Raw genomic sequence first — 17,299 nt, 5'->3', positions numbered from 1 at the left:
CACGTATAAATAGAATATTATCAGCTTTTATGTTTAATTATTTTAAAAACCAACTTCCTATTTCTATGATTGATATGCTCTGTAAACGTACCAAATTTCACAATTACAATTTAAGAACTTCTCATTTAAACATTCCTTTTGCTAGACTTACTAAAACTAAATTTTTTATAACTATATCAGGTCCTAATTTGTGGAATCATATCCCACCAAATATCAAAACGTCAATATCATTATTTACTTTCCGAAAAAAGTTAAAGAATCATTATATATCTAAATATTATACTGCTTAGTTAATATGCTTATTATCATTATTTATACTCGTATACTATTTATGTCTTACACAAAATATTAGTTGTTGTTTATTATTGCAATCTTTAATCTATACTATATATAATGTATATATAGTATATACTATATATACTGGAATTATAATTTATGTATACATATTTTTTTTTTTTTCATTTACCAATATCGGTAGTTATTTCATTTATAATTATCATGAAACTATTGAAATATAATTTAAACAATTTTTATAAAGAAGATGTTAGTTATGTTATTATACTGTAATTTTTTATCCTAAATTATATAATTTTATATTCTAGGTTATTTTCATTTTTTTAGTAATGTGTTTTGTTGTGGGTCCCTATGAGACAAGTTTTTAACTTCTAGAAGGGATCCATGATAATAATGACTACCAATTACTGCTTTATCTATGTTCACTTTAATATCTTTTTTCTATTTTGTATATATTCATTCATTATTATCTAAATAAATATTATCTGAACTGAACTTTTCAGTCATGTAGTGGCGCAACGGGTAATGCTCCGTTTTGAGTGCTATCGGCTGGGGTTCAAACATCGACGAATATTTTTTTTTTATGAACATTGTTTTTTTTTTAAAGAGAGATATGTGACACTGTATTGTCGAACACGTATGGTACCATACCGGTAGGTATTCAAATATGCTTAATCAATTACGTAATACACGTATAAATAGACTATTATCAACTGTTCAGTCATGTTTCAGTTTGTGGTGCAACGGGTAATGCTCAGTTTTGAGTGCTATCAGCTGGGGTTCAAACCTCGACGGATATTTTTTTATGAATATTGTTTGGTTTTTTTTTTAAATTTTGTATGGCATTCACTTTTCCATTAAATAGACACCATAAAACCCCAAAAAGAGCCCATGTGTTCCTCATTTTTAGTACTCTTGGGAAGGTTGGCTTCTTTTTAACGGGTAAGCTTCTTTTCCGCATGGGGTTTTTTTCAAGATTACTTTTGCAAACTAAAGAAGGGGAGCTTCTAGATTCCCGTCCGGAAAATTGTATCTTTACATGATTTGAATTTCTAATAAAGATTAACAAAATCAAAATTTAACTTTTAAATTTAATTAGTGTCGCGTGTTCACCGCGTAGGACTAACAATACCATCTTCTCCATTACACCTGCACAAACTCATTTGCATAACAACGCACGGCATACCAAACTGTTTAAAATAAATCAGCTTTTCAGTCATGTACTTGGTGGCGTAACGGATAATGCACAGTTTTGAGTGCTATCGGCTGGGGTTCGAACCTCAAAGAATATTTTTTTTTATGAATATTGTTTTTTTTTAAAGAGAGATAAACGACACTGTATTGTCGAACATGTATGGTACCATACCGGTAGGTATTCAAATATGCTTAATCGATGTAAAAATACTTTTAAAATAATAATTCATCAATTCTCATCTTTTATTATCTCGTAAAAACTTTTATTACAATTCATTGGAAGTCATTTTAAGAAATAATACATCATCTGAAACCTGCAATAATTGTATAATATAAAATATTACACATTTTCTGTATGTAGTAGGCTTAAGCGTATACACACATTCTCACGTGTATGTCATTGCGTACACATTGTGATGACAGCCTGGTTATGAAAACGTGTCACATGACAAACACAGTAAAATATTCACAAACCAATCCGATCGGCCTACACATTCAATATCCGTACGTATACACTTGTTGATGTGTATAAACGCACACCGTCACTGCGTACGTATACGCCTATGAATGATAGCCTCATTATGAAGACGTGTCACATGACAAACGTCTTCAAATATTCACAAACATTCCACCAATCAACTTACGGAAATCCACATTCTATTGGCCTACATAGTCAATGTCCGCACCTTTTAAACGAACGCGGACAATGCGCACACATTATAATGTGTCTCGCCTCGTTATGATGACGTGTCACATGATTAAACGTAATAAATATTGACATTCCACCAATCAACTTACGCCTACCACAGCCTTGTGTATATGTGTTTGTGGCTGGTCTAAAACGCTCTTTCCCCCCTAGGGTACCGTAGCCAAAGAAAGAGCACCAATACTATATAAGTAGAGGTAGAGGGAATACAGTCCAAAATGGAAGGTCATACCCCCAGGGCAGGAGTATTCCAGACCCGAATGGAATGTCATACCCCTAGGGCATATTTCATATTTCTATTGTTTAATTTCCAGGTATTGTAATAATAATTAGTGAAAGGTCACTCTTTGTACCAGACCCGAATGGAATGTCATACCCCCAGGGTATATTTCATATTTCTATTGTTTAATTTCCAGGTATTGTAATAATAATTAGTGAAAGGTCACTCTTTGTACCAGACCCGAATGGAATGTCATACCCCCAGGGTATATTTCATATTTCTATTGTTTAATTTCCAGGTATTGTAATAATAATTAGTGAAAGGTCATTATTTGTACCAGGCCGGAAAGGAATGTCATATCCTCAGGGTATATAATTTATTTTCTATTGTTTAATTTCCTGTTATTGTAATATTAATTAGCGAAAGGTCATTCTTTGTTAGAGAAGGGGGTTTGTTATTTTGGCGGGGTTTTTGTTTTGGCCTGGGGTTATAATTGTAGCTGGTGATGAATTTGTATTTTAAATATACTAGTGAAGGCAGTTCTTTGTTTGAGGATTGCTATTGTTATTTTTAGGCGGTTTGACCATTGCATAGGTCACCTTTGTTTAGTATTTCCTAATTTCTTTTGTTCATTGTTCTTTTTGTTTGGTACAATAGTTTTGTTTTTATATTTTAGAGCCGTTTCTTTTTAGACATTGTATGAAGAGGGACTGCTTTTTGTGACCTTTCCAGTTATTTCGTCTATTTTATCGTAGAGTTACAGTATTTCGCTATGTCTGGAAGTATAGATTTTTCGTTAGGTAGCTGTGTAGATACAGTTATAATTATTAGCGATGATGAGGAGACTGTTGTTACAGGTAGCGATATCGGTGATCGGTACATGCGGACCAATGAGGGTGTACCCGCCGGTGTTGATGAAGGAGTTGAGAGGGGTAGCCGGGCTACAAGTTGTATATTTACGTACGTAGATGAGGTAGAGAGAGAATTTTTATTGAAATTGGAATATTTAGCCAGAGAAGTGTTTGTTTCTCAAGTGTTAAACATGTGCTGGATGTTAAGTAAAGCGGCTTGTTATGGTTGCGAATTTGATAGGCCTGGTCAAAAAGATCATGACTTTTGTTTAATGAAATCTCCAGAAGAACAGATTGACTATTTTTATCGGGAGGTTCTGGATAAAGAGTATGTTACAGACGATACCGTATACAGCGAGCTGAATAAGTACGAGGAATATTCATTACCACGGTATAGACATTTTGTTTACTTTCTCGTAAATACCTTGACTAATTCAGAGAACCTGTATAAGTTATTGTGTGAGGATATCTAAAACGTGTTTCGCACGTGCCACGGAAAAACGATTGACCGGAAAACAAACAATTAACAATGCTTTAAGCCGCACGTGTTGTAGGGAGACAATTGATAGGAAAAACAATTAACAACGCTTTAGGCTAATTACTTTTAAAAAAGTACTTCCGTACTCAACTGTATATATATCGGACCTGATTCAAACGAAATCATTCAGAACTATCAACCATCATTCGTTTTACTCTCTCTGTACATCACTCTACATACAATCGCTCAACATGAGTTTCAAAAACGTACCTGCTCCAAAATTAGCAATTGGTGAGAAGGCTCGTAGGACTATGAAAAGAGTTATGGGGAACTCCAAAACTGACGAGTGTAGCAGTTTTAAAGTACCAACGATGACTTCTAACTCCTCGAAATTATTGGATCCTAGAAAATTTTTCAACGGTCAATCTAACGATTTGAGTAAAGCAACGAAGCCGTCAACAAGTAAAAAAACATTTCACTCTGCCTCAGGAATGAGCGCCAAGGATTATGCCGAAATGACCGGTGCTGAACCAAAGATTACAATAACCTCAACAAACAGGATTTTTCTGTCTGAAAAACGCCATGTAGTGGCCCAGCGTTGGGGTGAAGTTGTTTATGTTTGCCTCAGAGAATTTTATCAAACGGAAGAAAATGGTGCCTTCAAACCTGGGCCTGTAGGTATTAATTTACCCGTTCTGTTGTGGCAAAAACTTTTTACCAATATTGATTTAATTCTTCAAGCCCTAGACGATTTGCAAAGAGACATTAACTTGGTGGAGGCAGTAAGAATCCCTCTTTCGGACACACCTATAATACATGTGATAGTTAGTAACTGGAAAGAAGAGCAGTTTGTATGTATTCGCCGTTGTTACCAGGCCGAAGAAGGAGGCGAGTTTAAACCCGGCAAAAAGGGTATAAACCTTCCAAAAAAACAGTGGTACAAGTTAATCGAACAACACGGTGAAATACAAAAGATGATTGAAGAGGTTGATAAAGCAGTTACCGTCGACGGTGGTGTTGACGAAAACGATAACGGAGGACGCAGGCCTACATCAATGTTGAAATAACTTTCTTAACAATGAACTATAAATCAAATTATTTGTTTACCGACGCCATTTACAATTTATTTGTATTCTTTTATTTTCACGATTATTCTAATTACTTGCAATTATTTTAAAAAGTATTAGTAAACCAAATGTATGTAAACTATATTTCCAATTGTACTATATTTGATTCGTGCGGTGTGTTAATAAAAAATATTGTTTGGTAATTTACAAAAAAAAAATGTTGTTGTTCTTTTTTAAAAAGTAATGTTTTATGTGTGAGTGTTTCATTTCAACGAGTGGGAGAGTTATGGACAGACTATTAAGTTCTACGTACTACGACCCAAAAAACCCTGGTAGTTTCGGGGTTGTCGATCGACTTTATACAAACGTGAAAAATGACTCTAATATTTCAAAGACTGACGTTCAAGACTGGTTAGAAAAACAAGATACGTACACTCTTCATAAACCTATTCAAAGACGTTTTCAGAGAAACAGGGTGTTTGTTACAGCTATTGACGAGCAGTGGGAATTGGATCTCGTTGACTTGTCTTCTTTAAAAAAGTATAATAAACAAAACACGTTTCTTATTACGTGTATAGACGTACTAAGTAAATATGCATGGGTTTTACCTATAAAGAATAAATCTGCCGATTCTATGCTTACTGCTATGAAAAAACTATTATCTGGAAAAAGAAAGCCATTAAAAATTCACACTGATAAAGGTACAGAGTTTACTAATCGTAAAGTTCAAGCGCTCCTAAAATCGTTGAATATACATTTTTTCACTACCAATAACGAAACAAAAGCTAGCGTCGTGGAAAGATTCAATAGATCGTTGAAAACTAGGATGTGGAGATACTTTACATCAAAAGCTACGCGAAAATATATAGACGTACTTCCAAAATTGGTATCGAGTTACAATAATTCTAAACACAGATCAATCGGTATGGCGCCCTCACAGGTTACAAAAGATAACGAACATGAAGTTTGGGAAAATCTGTATAAAATGAAGCAAAAGAAACAAGTTCGGCCCAAGTTCAAAGAGGGTAATAAAGTACGAATAAGTAGATACAAAATGCCTTTCGAGAAAGGTTACCTGGCAAACTGGACGGAGGAGATATTTAGGATACGTAAGCGTACCGGTTCGACCGTTCCCACATATAAACTGGAGGATTGGGACGGCGAAATCATAGAAGGTACTTTTTACGAAAAGGAATTGCAAAAAGTATCCAAAAGCGACAAGGATACGTATCGCGTGGAAGAAGTAATAAAGAAAAGAAAACGAGGAGGGAAAACGGAATATTTCGTTAAGTGGTTAGGTTATCCGGCCAAGTTCAACAGTTGGGTTCAGAATATTGCCCGGTAAACATCATGACGGCTCAGTTTTACGTCCTCTTACCTAGCAACAGTTCCATGAACTGTTTTCCCGAAAATACTCTTACGAGATACACGACCAAGCTGGCGGAGCCTATTCATTTGTACGGTGAATGGGAGGTTGGTTTAAGTGAAATTTATTATCCCCACACTTGGTATAACGTCGACGATACCAACAATAAATTGCTGGTGAATATAAGAGATAACGAATTAGAAGAAGAAGACTCGTCGATCGAAATAGCTATAGCCCCAGGGTTTTATTCAACCGGAGGTAAAGTGATTGATGCTCTTAACGAGGTTTTGGTTTCAAAGTCGTTACAGTCCAAAGTGAGATTTCGGTTCAGCTCAATTAAAGAAGTGATTAACGTGGAAACCGCCAAAGAAGCATCAGTTACGCTATTAAATGGATTACCCATATTACTCGGTATGGACGAATCATCGATTCCCCGAGGATCTATTACACACGGTTCTAGACCCGCGTACATTCATCACAGAGTGCCGACGTTGTTTTTGTACACCGATATAATCGAATCTCAACGAGTTGGAGACGCGAGCGTCCCTATTTTGAAAGCGCTACAAACCAGAGAATCAAACATGAAGAAAAATGTCGGACATACGTTTGCTAGTCCTCAATACAAAAGGGTGGTGAAAAAAGATATCGATACCATCCTTATAGATATAAGAAACGACACGGGAGAAAAGGTATCATTTCAACGAGGAAGGGTTCTCGCTAAACTACATTTCAGACAGGCCAGATCGTCGTACCTCGTTTAAAAAAACAACAACAAATAAATAAAGATGGGGGCAGATGATTACGAAGATTACTACGTCAGACAGGCTGGAGGTATCGATATACCGGTGTTCCAAGGGTCGTACAATCAAAGAGGGTTCGGGTTGGGAGGTATCTTGTCCGGTCTCTTTAAACAGGCTGTACCGCTGCTAAAGAAAGGTGCAAAGGCTCTCGGAAAACAAGCATTGCGCACGGGTGGCGAATTAGTGGGAGATGTTCTGAGCGGTAAAAACGTTAAACAAGCTGCAAAACGCAGATTTACTCAGGCGGGTCAACGTATCGTTTCCCAAAATGGTAACGGTAGGGTGAATAAAAAGAGAAAACGTAAGCGTAAAGGCATCAGTCGATCGAACGCAAAGAGAGTAAGAAGATCCTCCGATATATTCGATATCTAAAAAATGGCTTTTGTACACAATCACTCGTGCGAGTGTTTAAAATCGGAATTGGACTTGTTTTCTGTACCGCCGACACAAACTAGTATAACCAAAGGACAATGGGTGCAATATCACCCTTTCAACAGCATCACCGACGTGGGCCCCTTGCAATTCAACATACAAGGGTCCAGCGAGGAATACATGGATTTGTCGCAGACGATGCTTAATGTTAAACTAAAAATTACTAAACAAGACGGAACCGATCTCCAGCCCGCCGATCCGGTAGGCCCTGCCAATTTACTTTTGCAATCATTGTTTAGCGAAGTTGACGTTTCTTTGAACGAGAGATTGATTACCCCTTCGACAAATACTTATTCGTATAGGGCATTAATTGAAACATTACTGACTTATGGATCCGATGCCAAGAATACACACCTCACGGGTGGGTTGTTTCATAAAGACACGGCCGGTAAAATGGATGTAGCTGACCCTACGCTAGCCGAAAATGCGGTGAATAAAGGTCTTAAAAAACGGGCTCAATACATTGGCGGTAGTCGTTTTGTCGACTTGATTGGACCTATTCATTGCGATATATTTTTCCAAGATCGGATGATGCTCAACGGTGTAGATGTCAAAATTAAACTGCATCGAAGTAAAAACGCATTTAGTCTCATGTCTTCAGATGCCGCGGCCGGTTTTAAGATCCGCCTGGAAGACGCGTCCTTGTTTGTTCGCAAGGTCCGACTGAACCCGTCTATCGCGCTAGCCCACGCAAAAGCTCTGGAACGCGGTCCGGCCAAATACCCGCTGCGTCGCGTTGAGGTCAAGACATTAACTATACCGCGCGGGAATCTATCGTTTACGAGGGAATCGCTGTACAACGGTAATCTACCGAAACGTCTGGTTGTAGGACTGGTGACCACCGAAGCATTCAACGGTAGCTACGAGAAGAACCCCTACAATTTTCAACATTTCAACACCAATTTCCTGGCTCTATATATTGACGGTGAGCAAGTACCGTGGAAACCGTTAAAACCAACGTTCGAAGACGGAGGCAACTACATGCTGGCGTATCAGAGTCTATTTTCGGGTTCTAACACGTTGTTCCAGGATACCGGAAATCAGATTTCTAGAGACGATTATCCTAAAGGCTATTCGTTGTTTGCTTTTGACCTGACTCCCGATTTGGCAAATGCCGGACATTTTAATCTAATTCGGCAAGGAAATATACGTTTAGAAATTCAGTTTTCTACGGCTTTGACCGAGACCATCAACATTTTAGTTTATTCAGAATTTGATTCAATCATAGAAATTGACAAGTCTCGTAACGTAATTATAGATTTTTAATTATGAACACGATACAACTATTGAGGTTAATTAAATCAGATCCGTTGGCTAGTGGATACTTTCGAGGGGTGTACCCGTCTGACTTGTTACCTTTAGGGCATACGGGATATCCTAGAGCTTACATAGCAAACGTTGAGCCTAGCAATCAAAACGGTTCGCATTGGGTAGCTTTCTTTTTTAACAACTTAAACAAAGGTGAATTTTTCGATTCTTTTGGGAACCCCCCAAATTACTATAGTAATCATTTTGTTAATTTTCTCGATAACTCTGTAGAAAGTTGGACATTTAACGATAAAGCGTTACAAGCGCCCTTGTCTACGGTATGCGGACAGTATTGTATTTTTTATATTCTTCATAAATGTAGAAGAGTGGATACGTCCACGATAGTAAATATGTTTGGTAAAGATAAACCATCCAATGATTGGTTCGTCAATGATTTTGTAAAACGTCGATACGATGTTAACTTACCCGTATACGATAGTGAATATATTAAAGTACAATTTGTCAAAATGTTATTGAATGCGTAGTAAATAAAAATTGTTTTTTTTTTTAAATGGATATGTTTTGGACGTTTTATTTATCGAACGACTACAACAACAAATTAGAGTTTATTTCTTTTTTTATTCAACTCCTTTCCTCATTATAGTACATAAAGATTAATGTTTTTTAAAAATTTAACCATTTAGGTTTAGGTTGTCTAGTTGAACGCCTCTTGGCAGGCGCTCGAAAGGTAAGTTTTTCATCCTCATCATCATCGTCATCGAGGTCATAATCCTCCTCATTCTTTCGTTTAGGTAGTGCGTGAGGAGGTGTACCGCTCGATTTAATTCTTTGTAAGGTACGACGTCTCGTCGGATTTCCAATCAAACTTTCTGGGGTGTTCAATTTCGCCAATACCGTTATAAAATCCCTCCAGCCTATAGGCTCAAATCCTTTCTTTTCTTGTATTATATCTTTAGTCAAATCTAGTAAATTACTCCCCTTTACCATTTGTCCTTCGATTAGTAGTTCACCGTATCTTGACCAATCAATTACTCCCATCTTCCGGTAACGGTCTAGTCGGTCCAGAAATGTTTTTGTTTTGGATTTCAACGATGAGGGCATACTTTGTAGTATTTCTTTAGATATAGAGTCCGTATAATCTTCTTTAGATTCTGCGCCATTTTCGTTTATTTCAACGTTCCCCGTTTGTTGTACGTTCAAGCTCATAGGTGAAGGGTTATTTACGGGTTTCTCTTTATTTAAATATCGTTGAAGTACTTGATTGTACATGGTAATTTTATCGTAATCGTGCAAGTCATCCCTTTCGAGTATACCCTTCATAGAATTATCTAAACCAGAAGTGATTGTCTCGTGATTTTTCTCGTAACGTTTACTGTACAAAGTCGTATTTGCCAGTTCCTGAGGTATCAATACCATTTTCTTGGTATGCTGCATTATTTCAATAGTAAACTACCCAATGTTTGTAGAATCGGTTGTAATATAAGACCGAGGAAGCCGCCCTTTTGAATAAGTAAACGTTTTCTCTTGAGAGGCGAAATGCTTTTATTGGTAATATCACGCATGTGTTTCTTGTACCGAACCAACTTCTTCTTGTGAGCGTTGGATACTTGCACTCGACCTTTTAAAACATTCATTGCGCATTCGCACAAAGCCGTCACCAGTTGATCGTCCGCGTTTTCCAAGATAATTTTTCTTTGACGCGGTGAACAGTGGGCTAGGAAACGAATAGTTTCAGCATTCTTTTTGATACGTTTCGACATGATGTTGGTAAATAGGTAAATGAATAAATAGAACGGTACAGGCTGCGTTTTATATTCTAGGCACGTAAACAAAGTGATTGGTTTTTGAAAATAAGTTACTTCTAACCCTCATTTCCTCAGGGGTATTTGCTTTTAGATCGATTAAAAGAAAACCGTACGGTACGCGGGTAGCGTCTTCAAAAGCCTCCTGTAAAAAACGTCCTTTACCGGGGTACATTTGTTTAGATAGATTAGCTATTTGTGATTTATCCCGAGGGTTTTTAAATAGTATTATGTAGTGAGCGTTTAAAGTAATGGTGCGGATTTCTTTAGAACCGTAAAAAAAGTTTTGCATAATGAATATAACCGAAATGTTTCTATGATGCGATCCCTTTGTAAACATGTTTACTACTCTTTTATCGCGGCTACACTCGGTCATTAAATCATCGATGATTACTAAATGGTTTTTTGACGGTTCCATCGTTTCTATCGAATCCATAGGTATCCCCTCTATAAATTGAATGTTGTTAATAGACCCGCTCAGTTTGGTGAAAAGGGGCTGATATTCCCCATAACACCACGTGATGTCATCGAACGGCTTGTCGAAATAATTACTTTCCAATAACTGCTTCACGAAATATGATTTTCCCGATGAGGTCGGTCCGCTAATTACGGCGGTGAAGGGGGTTACCAGTACACACGTCATCTTCAGTTTCAATGAGTCATAGCTTTTGTATATCGGTATTTTATAACGAGGGGGGTTCCTTATCCACATCACTCTATTTTAAAAACTGTCAACTAATGAAAGAGAGAGAGAGGGCCGATATTATAAACCAATAGGAGCTTAATAATGATAATTACGTTAACAAATGATTGTATATCAAAACCTAAAAAATCAATTCCAACGTCATTAGCGTCTGTATACTAGTAGAGAGAGAAATGGCAGATTTGGAAAAACTGACTCTATCGTACATTGAATATAAATTAACGGGGGTAGTTGTGTGGGACTCCCCAATCCTTTATAGTACTATTCGCCTTTGTAACGAGGTGGAGAAAAAGTATGGTTTGATTGCCTTGTGTAAAGACATTATTACGGAGACGTTGGATAGTGTGTTGAAAGAAATGATGATAGACCAAAATATACACGTCGGTAGACTCGTGACAGGAATTTCAGTGTGCGCACGTGTTGCGATGCAGTGTGATACTGATTTAGAATTAGAAATCGTTAAACGCGTATCCTGCGAATTTGTGAAGGAAAAGTTTTCTTTATTGGAACTTTGTAACGACAGTGATTTGGTAAGTAAATTTCTTTTTCTTGTTATTCTCATTTTAGTAATTAAGTGTTTTTTATATTATCTTTTATTTATTATTATTATTATTATTTTTTATAGGAACTTGTTCTGTGTAGTAAGAAGCTAGGAATTAACAGAGCATGGTACTTGATCGACTGACTAGTAGGTATTTGTATAGCCTTGCTGGAACAAACTGTTTGGTGACATTGGATAAATAAAATATTTAAACAAGGAAGAGGAGAGATTACAATATTTATATTGGATAGGATAAAATAAAAATACAGTCAACACTACGCATGTCTTTTGTTGTTGTTGTTGTCGTCGTCATCGTCGTCGTCTACGTTAAGAAACAGACAAGTATATAATATTATAAACAAGTACGGTGTATACATTTATTTCTCGTAAAACAAAATTATGATAAAGAAAATAATTATTTACAAAAATAAATTTGAAACGGTAACGATATAAGAATTCAAAAGGAAAAAATATTTAAATTAAAATTACAAAATATATTTGCTTTAAAAAAATAGAAACGGTATCGACTTTATAAACTTTATAAACAAAATTGAAAATGTATAAAAAATATTTACATTAAAACTTGAAATATAATTTGCTTAAACTACAAAAAAGGAAACGGTAACGACATAAGAATTCAAATGTAAAAAAATATTTAAATTAAAAATACAAAATATATTTACTTAATCTACTAACAGAGAAACGGTACCGACTTTATAAACAAAATTAAAAGAAAATTTGATTAAAAACATGTATAAAAATATTTACATTAAAACTACAAATATATTTTGCTTAAGCTACAAAAAAGGAAACGAATTTATAAAGGAAATTGAGTGCATGAAATTACATAAAAAGTAACAATTAATTATTTATATATATAAAAAAAAAAGTAAGTTATATTTTAAAAGAAAAAGAGATGAAATTTATTGCAGTGATTTACCAAACATAACCGTAAGGAACTGTACGATAATTTTCGATAATAATTCTTTTATCGTACACGATTCGATAGTCTTTAGTCGATGTTTCGTTGACTATCTTACGTGTTTTTGGCTTGCGCGTTATACGATTCTTCTCAACTGTCTTAATTGTATTAGGACCAATACCTCTTACCATATTGGAGACGGTGTCAAAGTTAATTTTCTGAGCGTTTGTAAAATTAAGGGTAAAACCTTTAACTTTACAAACGGTCTTCCCTGTATCCAATTTATAGGCGTAGTTCTTAGGCCCCCCAGAAACAAAGGACTCGATGTACTTACCGTCTTTAGGGTCGACCTCGGTCGTTAACTGACCCAAGTAGTCGCCCAGGGGAGGGTCCCAAACCCCGGGTTTTGACACGAAGATTACGCTGTCGGTATCGTAATACAGGACACGTTCCTGTAATTTCTCCAACAGTTCGTATAATTTTAAACGCGCTAGCGCAGTGGTAAATGCGGCAATGACAACGTTAACCTTTCGGTTAACTTCAACAAATTGTTCCTCGTCTTCGTATTTTATTTCAGCCAAATCATCATTAACAAAATTTAGATCATGAACGACTACCCGTGGGTTCGATAAAATATCGTAAACCTCGTTAGGATCTTGCGTATATTTAATTCTCGTGAGATTTTCACGCTGACCAAATTTACCCCAAAAACTATTTAGCATTAATTTGGCCAGAGATCGAAGCCCAGGATTGTACGCAATGTCGTCATGATTCAAGTCGATACCTTCTACGGTTCGATAGTCCGAAATATATTTTTGTTTATCTTCGGGCGTTTTACACCATTCAGGCCAACCCGAAGCTTCTTGTTTCAATTTTAAAAATGTGTTAATGTAAGAGGCAAATAGACCGGACGAGGGAGAATCTGCAGAGTACGCGCTTTTATTTTTAAAGTGCCATACTACGTGAACTTTACGTATCTCGTACCCAACCTCCACGGCTTTAGCGACCTCGATCGTTGCCCAAGAACCTGTAAATTCTCTATCTGTACCAGAATGATTGCAAGCGGTTTGTTGTTGAGAATCGACGCATGTTCTACAGAGAGCAAACATTAATTTACCGTTTGATCTATAAGGTAAGACTGGATGGAATAAATTTTTAGGCGCTTCGATAGTACACTTTATCAAACCGAAATACTCGTTGATATCTGTGGACATGTCTTTGCGATCATCGATTTCAGGATGTCCTACGGGGTAGGTACCGTATTTATTTACATAAGGGTACAATGAAGTATAATCGATGTAATTAATTTCTTCACCCGGTTTTACCTTATAGAACAAACAACTGGCATTAGTCCTCCCACCGAAAAAAGCGTCTCTTGGATTCAAAGTTTGCCTAATGAAAGGAACTTTGGAGACGATAGATTTAATGTTAGGGGCCAGCGATTGTTTGATCCGTTTCCATTCGTGTTCCCAAATTTCGACGTACTCAAAATCTGGAAATTGCTCCTTCAGAAACCGTGTTTTCTTGCTTGTTTTGACAAAGCATTCCAACATGGCTTCGTTAGTGAAGGGGTTAATGGAATCGGATCTATAACATTCTTGGCACCCGTGGAACAAACAGCCCATAAATTCAAAAATAATTTTGTTTTCTAAACATGCGCCGTCGACAAAGTAAGGCCCAAACATTTTTTCCCCTCCATTTCTCGCATGATGGATAAAGACCCCCCTTTTATGCGACTCGTAGCACAGCCATTCCATGCTAGAGTGAGAATGGTTAACGGTTGTCATATACCCTGATGGTGGAAATAAAGCGATGGAGGATGGTTTTAAAAAATTTCTAGAAAAGACGTGATTACACGCCGAGGCAATTGTCATTAAATTATTTGAAAAGGGGTCAACGCCTCCGAGTAGAGGGTTTTTCGGCGATGTAGTTACTTTCAAAAAAAGATGCCTAAAAGTAAGACAACACTTTCTGAGAATATCCACATCGCTGATGCAATACTCGACGAGTTCTTTTTGGAGATTGAAAATTTGATTAGTTTCAATTTTCTGATTATACCATTTAAAGAATGATTCTCGGCCTGAAGTAGTCATTTTATCGGGGGAATAGGTGGAAGAATCGGGATAAGGACCTACGTAATTTTTATTTTCTAAAGTATTGAAATAATGAGGAAAGTAACCTTTTTTTAGCTCGGCGATGCCAAAAGTTTTGGGTAATTTGGATAGAGACATGGGTAGAAATGAAAGGGAATCAATGAATCGGATACTCGTTTCTTTAACCTTAATTGAAATAGGTTTACCACCGCGAGCAATAATATCTGGGACAATACAGTTTTTGTATAGGTACTCGAGCACGAAGTAACTATCGTAGCCCTGGAGGTTGTGAGCGATACACGTAATGTTATGATTATATTTGTATTCGTTAAAAACGTAATTGCAAAAATCTACGCATGCAGTCTCCCCGTGAAAAGTCATTGATTTCTCCCCACACACGTCGCACTCGTCAGAGTCATTAGCACCATCGATACAATTAAGACAAGTTTTTTGAAGAACGCATAAATTTGGTTTGTGTTCGCCAGTTTCTTGCGTGCATTCAAAATCAAAAAAGAAATATTTAGTGACAGCCCTTTTTTGGTCCTCCTGATTCTTAAACTTTTTTTCAGTATGTTTAGGGGCTACAACCGGTTCCATGTAGCATTGATGATCGTATGAAACGAAAGTCCGACAAATTCTACAAAAACGGTTTTGACAATTGTGATCTTTTTGAATAATCCTATCACAAGTTGTACAATTTTTAATTTTGTCACATACTGAAACTTTTTTAGAATCAGGAGATTTTTTATGATTGGTGAAACATTGCTGGTGTTTAAAAAATCTATTGCACTCTTTACACTCTACAGTACTATTTACACGTGTGTTAATGGAAGGGTCACAATCGTTGTGCTTACAAAGCACACACGTATATTGGCAATTGTGAGAATGTTTGTGCTTATAGCCCTTGAAACATTTGTCACAGTAATAATCTACTTTTAAAAAACCTGTTATTGTTGATATGAAGTCGTAATGATTATCATGATGGTAAAGATAAATCTGCTTCTTACAATAATCGCCGCTAAAAATTACAGAATTTAAATTGTCTTTGGAAAGGACAATAATTTGATAATTTGGTAATTTGGATTGCATCTTTTTTAATTCCTCGATGCCGCAAGCTTGCTCCCTAACCCCCGAATCTCTAAGTAAATGAAGGGCGGCTGTTTTTTGTTGGCCTCGACCTCTCCTAACATTATTCCACCTAGTCACGTTGTTAATTTTGTCTTCGATCATGGAAATACCCGTAACAATAGCGCGTGCGCAGCAGATAGTTTCGTTACCATCATTCTTAATCTTAATTACACTTCTAGAATTAAACAGTTTGTCGATACCGTTTCTTCTATGGCCCCCACCCCTAGGCATTCTCATATGGAGAACGTTAAACTTAAATTTTTTATTAATAAATATATCAGTTTTGGACTGAAGGACCTTCATGATGGCTGCAAAAATAACATCAGCTGTCAGATGGGCCCTCCGTCCAAAAGGAATAGAGATAGGTGTATCCAACCCCTCAGCCTGAATAACTATCCGAAGCATATCGTCGACATGCACGTTAATGCAAAGATTATCGACGACATGCTCGAAAATTCTATAAAGAGTGGGCAGGAACACCTCTAAACTTAAATGGTCTACATTAAAAAAATTAACTACAAAATCGCTAATAGTAGCGTTAAAACGTTGATTAAACCTATCGACTAATTTATTTATTGTACAAAAATGACTTAAATCTACCTCGTCAAGGTTCAATTCATCGCTGTCATTATCGTCAACTTCTTCTTCTTCGGCTATCCTTGATCTTTTCCTGTTGGCTCCTTTCCCGTATTGTACCGGTACAGGCTGAAATAAAAAAGTATAACGGTAAAGAAATAGAAATAAAGCGCTTTAATACAACAACAATAGTAAAGAAAATAAAATGATAGTTACCTCATCAATAACCGAAGACTCCTGAGAATCACTATCCTCGACACTTTCCCTCATTTTCAAACATTTGGTGTGTGCACCAATACCATACTAAAGAAAAAAATTTAAAAAAAAATTAGAAAGGAAACGCGTTGGTACTGTAAACACAGAAACACGTTCGTTTACACAAGCTACTCTACGAGTTATATACGGTAATTAAAAAAAAATGATTACGTTAAAAATATATTAAACAAAAAAACACTTACTTCTACGTGATCAATTATTAAACTTTCAGACAGATCTTGAACAATCTCTATGGCGTTATCACATATATCCGTAAGAGAAAGACTACCGGTTTCAGAAATACTTTGACTGACCGGTAAATCAAAGTCCTGGTCTCCAAACACAAAATCCTCTAGTAAACCCACATCTGGGATATTATCGTCAGATAAATTAGCGCGCGATAGATTAACTATAGCGTCAACAGCTCTTTGACACTCGATAAATAAACTATCGTTAGAATCAGTTGAGGAAGAAGCGAATTGAGACATTGCAAAACTTTGAAGAAAAAAATCGGTACCGAAACTTTGAAGAATTAGTAAATGAATGATGAACTAAACAAGTAACACACGGTTATTAAAACCTTCCCGCGACGATTACGATTG

General features: G+C 36.4%; 4 protein-coding genes across 4 annotated transcripts; 2 read left to right on the top strand and 2 right to left on the bottom strand.

Annotated features, from left to right (window-relative positions):
* Positions 1-3,994: 3,994 nt before the first annotated feature.
* LOC140061993 (uncharacterized) lies at positions 3,995-4,848 on the top strand. The gene has a single exon (XM_072108032.1). The coding sequence runs from the start codon at positions 3,995-3,997 to the stop codon at positions 4,808-4,810; it is 816 nt and encodes a 271-aa protein (XP_071964133.1). The 3' UTR covers positions 4,811-4,848.
* Positions 4,849-7,351: 2,503 nt separating this feature from the next.
* Positions 7,352-8,674, top strand: LOC140061991 (uncharacterized protein F54H12.2-like). The gene has a single exon (XM_072108031.1). It carries the CDS (start codon positions 7,352-7,354, stop codon positions 8,672-8,674), a length of 1,323 nt encoding a protein of 440 aa, XP_071964132.1.
* A 666-nt stretch (positions 8,675-9,340) lies between these two features.
* On the bottom strand, positions 9,341-10,437 carry LOC140061990 (uncharacterized). Its single transcript, XM_072108030.1, has 2 exons — positions 10,131-10,437; positions 9,341-10,005 (listed from the first exon to the last, which is right to left on the bottom strand). The coding sequence occupies exons 1-2, from the start codon at positions 10,435-10,437 to the stop codon at positions 9,341-9,343; spliced, it is 972 nt and encodes a 323-aa protein (XP_071964131.1).
* Positions 10,438-12,659: 2,222 nt separating this feature from the next.
* On the bottom strand, positions 12,660-14,198 carry LOC140061989 (uncharacterized). The gene has a single exon (XM_072108029.1). It carries the CDS (start codon positions 14,196-14,198, stop codon positions 12,660-12,662), a length of 1,539 nt encoding a protein of 512 aa, XP_071964130.1.
* Positions 14,199-17,299: the final 3,101 nt, after the last annotated feature.

Source organism: Antedon mediterranea, chromosome 11 (genome assembly GCF_964355755.1).
Source record: "Antedon mediterranea chromosome 11, ecAntMedi1.1, whole genome shotgun sequence".
Lineage (NCBI taxonomy): Eukaryota > Metazoa > Echinodermata > Crinoidea > Comatulida > Antedonidae > Antedon > Antedon mediterranea.
The sequence above is the reverse complement of the archived record's forward strand: the minus strand, read 5'-3'. Positions and strand labels throughout refer to the sequence as shown.